The sequence below is a fragment of the Myotis brandtii genome, unplaced genomic scaffold (genome assembly GCF_000412655.1).
Source record: "Myotis brandtii unplaced genomic scaffold, ASM41265v1 scaffold434, whole genome shotgun sequence".
NCBI classification, from domain to species: Eukaryota; Metazoa; Chordata; class Mammalia; order Chiroptera; family Vespertilionidae; genus Myotis; species Myotis brandtii.
The window spans coordinates 3,104,299-3,110,769 of record NW_005366599.1 but is presented as its reverse complement, the minus strand read 5'-3'; the positions used below and the strand labels follow the sequence as shown (position 1 = coordinate 3,110,769).

General features: G+C 47.8%; 1 protein-coding gene across 1 annotated transcript in view; it reads right to left on the bottom strand.

Annotated features, from left to right (window-relative positions):
* The window catches only part of PER3 (period circadian clock 3), a 68,993-nt gene that overhangs the window by 42,095 nt on the left and 20,427 nt on the right, over window positions 1–6,471 (bottom strand). Inside the window, exons 10-11 of the mRNA XM_014546199.1 lie at window positions 1,010–1,115; window positions 5–106 (exon numbers count right to left, since the gene is read on the bottom strand). Of these exons, the coding sequence (XP_014401685.1) occupies window positions 5–106; window positions 1,010–1,115 (208 nt within the window). The remainder of the gene's footprint in view (window positions 1–4; window positions 107–1,009; window positions 1,116–6,471) is intronic.

Below are 6,471 nucleotides of genomic sequence, written 5' to 3'. Positions count from 1 at the left end.
CCCCCGGCCCGCTGGACTCGCCGGAGGAGGCCACGCTGACGTGCTGCTCCTGGGACCCGCTGCTCCCCAGGCTGCCGTAGCCACTGGAGGCGCTCCCGTGGACTGGCTGCAAGGACACAGGTCCCATTTGGGGGTTACTATCTTGCGGTCGGGGGGGTAGGGGGGGACGCAGCATGACCCACTCAGAGCTTACCTAAACTCATCAGAAAATAAGACTAATATTTCTGACACCCTAAAGTAGGCTTGCGAGGGTTGATGCTTTGAACCCTATGTCTGACATGAAAGACATTCCCCTCATTTCAGTAATTTTCAAGGGCAAAGTCTAGTTTCTAATCTAAGTGGGTATTTCTGGAACGGAAAATATTGTTTTAAAGCCATAGTATAATTTTCCCAAATATGAAAATCACTTGTTCTTTATGCTGCGCTTAGAGCAGACAGAACAAATGAAATACACACCCCAGTCCCCACGGACTTGACAGGTGCTTTACGGACCGGAGCGTCTCTGAAAGACCTGCCACACCAGCAGCCCATCACAGTTTGTGACGGAATCTCTAATGGAAACCATTTCGGGTATTTGTTTCCAACAAGCAGTTTTTCCTACTTTTGCCTCATAACAACCAGATACTGAGACCGGCCAGGCTCGCCCCACCTTTAAAATGGGAACCATCCCCAAAACCCCGAACCCGAGGCTGAGCCCCTGGGGAGCCTGGGACACAGGAAGAATTCTCTCGCTCAGAAATGACTTCTCTGTCTCACTGCTCACTGTGACACAGTTTCGTTGTCTTAAAATGGGTTTTTACAGAATATTCTGTGCATTTAACATAGAAAAAAAGATTAATAAAGTTTCCTTTAAAAACAAAAAAGAGGAAGACAGAGATTTCTGGAATGCAGAGGGTCAGGATCTTTCTCCGCAGCTTATTTTTGTGAAGTGACTTTACTAGACAGAATATTACAATAAAACACAATTATGGGAATCCTATGTCCATTTTTTAAATCTCCCCCATTTTACCTGTAACAGGAGTTTGTGAATCTGTCCCTGTAATTCCGTTATGTCTTTGTCGTTATTGTCCATCTTGCTTATTCTGGCAGCAAAAACATCCTCGTTCAGCGGACTCCTACAAAACAGCACGTGAAAGACGGGGTCAGGCGATTTAAAATTCACTTACAGCCCGGCCGGCATGGCTCGGTGGTTGAGCATCGACTATGAACCAGGAGGTCACGGTTCGATCCCCACTGTGGGGCGTGCAGGCGGCAGCCAATCAATGAGTCTCTCTCACCATTGATGTTTCTCTCTCTCTCCCCCTCTCCTTTCCACTCTGAAATCAATAAAAACATATTTTTAAAAAATTAAAAAAATAAAATTCATTTACAATGAAGTCTAAAGTGATCTTAAACATTCAAATAATAAATCTATGCTTTTAAAAAGCAGCTCTTTGATCCCAAATATAGAAAATCTGCAGCTGAAATTCTATTCGTGTGGGTAGAGAAAGCACTGATAGATCAATGAGACGGTTCAGGCTTCTCGCGTCCCTAGCTGCAGTCTCTCTCAGCTGCGGTCGCTGTTGGTATAAATCTCGATCAGGACACGGAACCTCCTCAGCTACCGGAACGTATTCACAACTGCTGGCCTCACAATGGAACGTCACCTGCGTAACCTACTGCAGGAATCTTCAGACCCTGAGGCTGCCCAACACTGACTGTTTCAGGTACCTCCTGACTTAAGCTCCGCAGCCAAGATGACTGCGACACCTCCGTGGTGAAGTGTGGCCGTCACACCCTTCGCGTCATCTGTGCTCACGTCCTAGAACATGTTAAATCTTCCACCCGAATACAGCGAGGGGCAGGCAAGCCCACGGGACAGGAAGAGGACTGCCTGGCATGTCACCAGGACCTTCTGAGCGACAGGCACTGTGCTGCTTCCCCACACACAGCAGGAACAAGGAGCCTTCTCCACCCCGTGATGCGCCCGGCACTGTGCCAAGTGCGCTACCCAGTCCCACCTCCTCCGCCAGAGGTGGCCGCTGCGCCAGGTCACCCGGCTGCACGAGCAAGTGTGAACGGCGCCTGCGTCCCAGCATGAGGGTGAGGCCTCATTTCCACGCTTAAAAAGGACATCGAAGGGCACCGATGGCCCAGCCCAGGAACCTGCAGGTCAACTGTAAACGGGCCAAAAAGTCAGGGGACTGGGGGCATCTTAGGCTCCGATACTGGGCCAGGCTGCTCTGGATCTACTTCACCGATTCCGGTAAATGCGCAGGTAACGGTGATCAAACAGGCCTGAGTCAGCCCTGCTGGCAGGAAAGTCAGTACCACAGAGTCTAATTTTTAAAAATAACGATTTAATAAAATAGACACAAGGAAGTGGGATTTGACAGAAGCTGATAGAAAAAGTATTATTTGCTCACTAAGCAGCACTTTAAAATTCTGAAAAGGCAAAAAAAAAAAAAATCTTACCCATAATCCCACTACCCCACACACAACCAAAAAGTCTATTTTATTTCCTTCTAATCTTGTCACATGTCATGGTTAGTGTGTGTTTTGACGTAATTTTAATCATATGGCATAAATAACTTTATATGCTTTTTACATCTAATATGTCAACTTCCCATGTTCTACAATCTCTGTAAAAATTTTTCTTGACCAATATAACATGTCAAGGAGACATTCCAGTTTAGTTAAGGACGGACATTTGAGCTACTCTAAGTCGGCCATTACGATTGTGTTGTAAAACACATCTTTTTTAAAACAGCTTTTCTGTGTTTCGCCACGTTTCCCTGAACGTCCCCAGAAGGGAAGCATCAGGCCGGGAGGGAAATCGCTCGTGGAAACTGCTTGCGGAAAGCACTGGGAGTCCATCCGTCTGTCCGTCCGTCCGCCCGCGTGCTGCCTGATCGAGGGGGGGAAGTGGAGGCAGGAATGTCACCTGGTAAGAGAGTTTCTAGAAAACGAGGAAACTGGTGGACTCACGTCCGCACTTTGTGCCGGCCCATGATGAAGGACACCTTGCGGCTCCACGGGTCCACGAAGCCGGACCAGCTGGAATCCAGGGTGACGTAGTCGCCGTTGTGTGTGCAGAAGCGAACGGGGCGGTGCTCAAAGGGGGCGCGGCCCGCGGCCCGCAGCACTGCACCGGAGGGGACGGGAGAGGAACTTACCCACACGTGACGACAAACGTCACTGTTAGGCAGTTACGGATCAATGTTCGGAACGTCAAAGTAGGAAAAAAATGGTGTGTGAGCAGTTTCCACACGTTGCTCACCAGATTAAGGTAAAGGTTAAGCTCTAGTAAGAAATGAAAAAAAGTTCGATCAAAGATGAAGGAAAGAACCTCCTGCCCAGGCAGCAGCCCTCACCTTCCTGGTGGACGGCGACCATCAGAGAGCGGTCTTCCGGGTGCAGGTTCGCGAGGACGGACGAGCCGATCAGGTCCTGCGGCAGGTACCCCAGCAAAGGCACGGCCCTGGGCAGACGCACAGGCCACCGGTGAGACGCAGTTATACTTTGAAAACACTGCTTTCCTTCATTTTAAACTCGAGTCAACAGGTACATACAGACTACGGGGAACAGTCGCATAACCTAAGAAAGGCTGCCATCTGCATCGAAATCACGCAGGGCACCTGCTCACACAGACTGGCTCGCCGCCGGCCAACAGGGCGGAATGTCGGGGGCGAGACCGGGGATCTGTGTATTTACAAGTTCCTCAGAGGTCCTCGAGGGCCTCCATTCGCTGCCATTTATGTTTACAAACATCGCATCCTAACACAGAAACATGCTCAGGATGTTGAAGGAAGGCAGCGCGCTACGCATGTGTACAGTATGATGACAATCACACAAAACGACACCCGACAAAGGTCGTCCAATGATGCGGGCCCAAGGCTCCCGGAAACGGCTCACGCCCAAGGCGCCACACGACACTCGGGGCGATTGGGAGCGACCCGACTCCACACACATGTTCTCTGTGCACAAGGTCACAAACACTGTCTAAGGCAGTAACATTCAGCTGTTTTCAAAATATCCTGGTTAAATTATCCTGCTTTCTACAGATTACATTATACCAAGTGTCTCACCAATTACTACTTACCTCAGGGTAACTGTAAGGAAATAAGCCCATTTTTAGATGTTAAGATTTTTAAAAATCAACATTCACGTATCGTAACCATGCCAAGTTTTTGACACTTTTGCTTGACACCTCCATGAGGTCTGAGGCTTGTTATCCAGGTTTTGAGATTTCATTTATGAAAAAAATTTAAAATAAACTGGGGGAAAATGGAAGGCACTAATCAGGGGGTAACAATGTTTTATCATTTTTTCAAATAAAGATCTTAAAAAACAACAATAAGCAACTACTATTCATTAACACTGAAAGGGTTATTTTAACATTTAAAGAAGTAGGAAGGACGACCTAAGTTCAAAATAAGTAAATTTAGTTTCATACACACAAAAAAAAATCTGTTCTTTTCTCTCCCCAGCCCCCTTAAAAAAGGAAGTCATGAGCCGGCGGGAAGCAGCTGTGCCGTGGAAATGGCCCTGGAAGAGGCGCGGGGCCGGGGCCCCCCTGTGATTACATCCCACACGCGCCCTGGCACACTGGCCCCAGCTTCACCGTCCTCCAGTGTAAACGGGACAGTAACAACGGACTCACCTAAAGCAGCCGGGGATCAAACATAACTTGTAAAGGTGAGACGTGTCGCAGGCAAGGTATTTATGTTAAACATTTAGACCAAGCATGTCCGCGAGTTTGACATGCTTGATTTAGACAAAAAATAATTTCAATCTAACAAAAATCAAACAGATAATGCGTAGATATCATATATGTAATGTAGGAGCATGTGAGCATACGTAAACCTTTTCACATTTGTATTTATTCCCAGAAACAAATCTCTCTCAGGCTTAAAGAAGTACTTACCGGTCATCTATTTCAAGGAAAACACAGCCTGGAGTGTGTGTTGTGGTGAAAATTCTTTTATCCACGGGGATCCGAGGAGCTAGGAAACAAGCATCTAGTTAATCATCCACTTCACGGGAAACGGTGAAATCTCACGTACGGCCTGGCCTCGGAGCAGCCAGAGCGGCATCAGATGGTAATGATTTTCATTATTACTTACATTTTTTTCTCTCTTTTAAAAATAATTTTTAAATTGATTTTAGAGGAAGGGAGAGAGGGAGGGGAGAGGGCAACATCAATGGGGGAGAGAAACACTGATCAGGTGCCTCCCACATGCACCCTGACTGTGGAACAAACCCGAACCCTGGGTATCGAACCTGCCACCTTTCAGTGCGCGGGACAATGCTCCCACCAGCTGAGCCACACCAGCCAGGGCATCATCTACATTTTAATCAGGTCAAATGCCACGCCTACCAAAGTTAACTTTAGACAGAGGAAGTCTGTGTGCACGGACCAGCTTGCTCATTGCAGATCATCTACTGGTCAAGCTGGAGCACCTTAGGGTGCAGGAGCAAGCAGCTCAGCACACAGGACTGGACAGCCCAGAGGACAGGGGCGTGTAAATCTGTGTAATAAAGCCGGTACGGTCAGGTCAGCCAAGGCTGCCTTGAAAACGTAGTGGTTAACACATTAGGGAACCATGTGAGCATAATGCTAACTCTGCATTTGCTTATGCATGATTTCATTTGCAAAAAAACAGGAGGTGAATGCAGGAAACATCTAACTGAATGGAGTCACTTGGGACTGCACACACCTCACACACCCACCGCTTCCTCCACGCACTCGTGTTACGGGACACGCCTGTCAGTCTGACGTCAGAACTTCAGACAACCCTCCTCCACCCTCACATCACCCCCGGGGCCCCGCCCACCAGCAAACTGGGGCTTCCCACGGTGAGGAGCCCGATGCGCTGTATGTACTGTTGGTGGATTCCTCTTCTTTCCACATTTAAACATTTTTATTTTCAATTACAGCTGACACTCAGTATTACTTCATATTAGTCCCAGGTATACAGCACAGTGGCTAGACAATTATAATTTATGAAGTGATTGCCCCAACAATTCTAGTACGTTTTACTATATTCTCCAAGCTATACTTTACATACTTTGTATTTTGTAACTGCCCATCGGTACTTCTTAATCCCTTCACCTTTCCACCCAGTTTCCTCAACTCCCTTCCCATCTGTAACCCTGTATTTGTCCTCTGTATCTGTGAGTATCTGTGATTTGTTTGTCCATATGGTCCTTCAGATTTCGCCTATCAGTAAAATCACATGGTATCTGTCTTTATCTCACAGCATAGTACCCTCTAGGTCCATCCATCTTGTGCAAATTTCATTCCTTTTTATGGCTGAGTAATATTCCATTACTAGAGGCCCGGTGCACGAAATCTGTGCACAGATAGGATCCCTAGGCCTGGCCGGCAATCAGGGCCAATTGGGGCCTTCCTTCCCTGGCTGCCGGCTGGGGCCTTCCTTCGTTCCGCGCCGCCCCCCTGGTGGTCAGCACATGTCATAGCAAGCAATC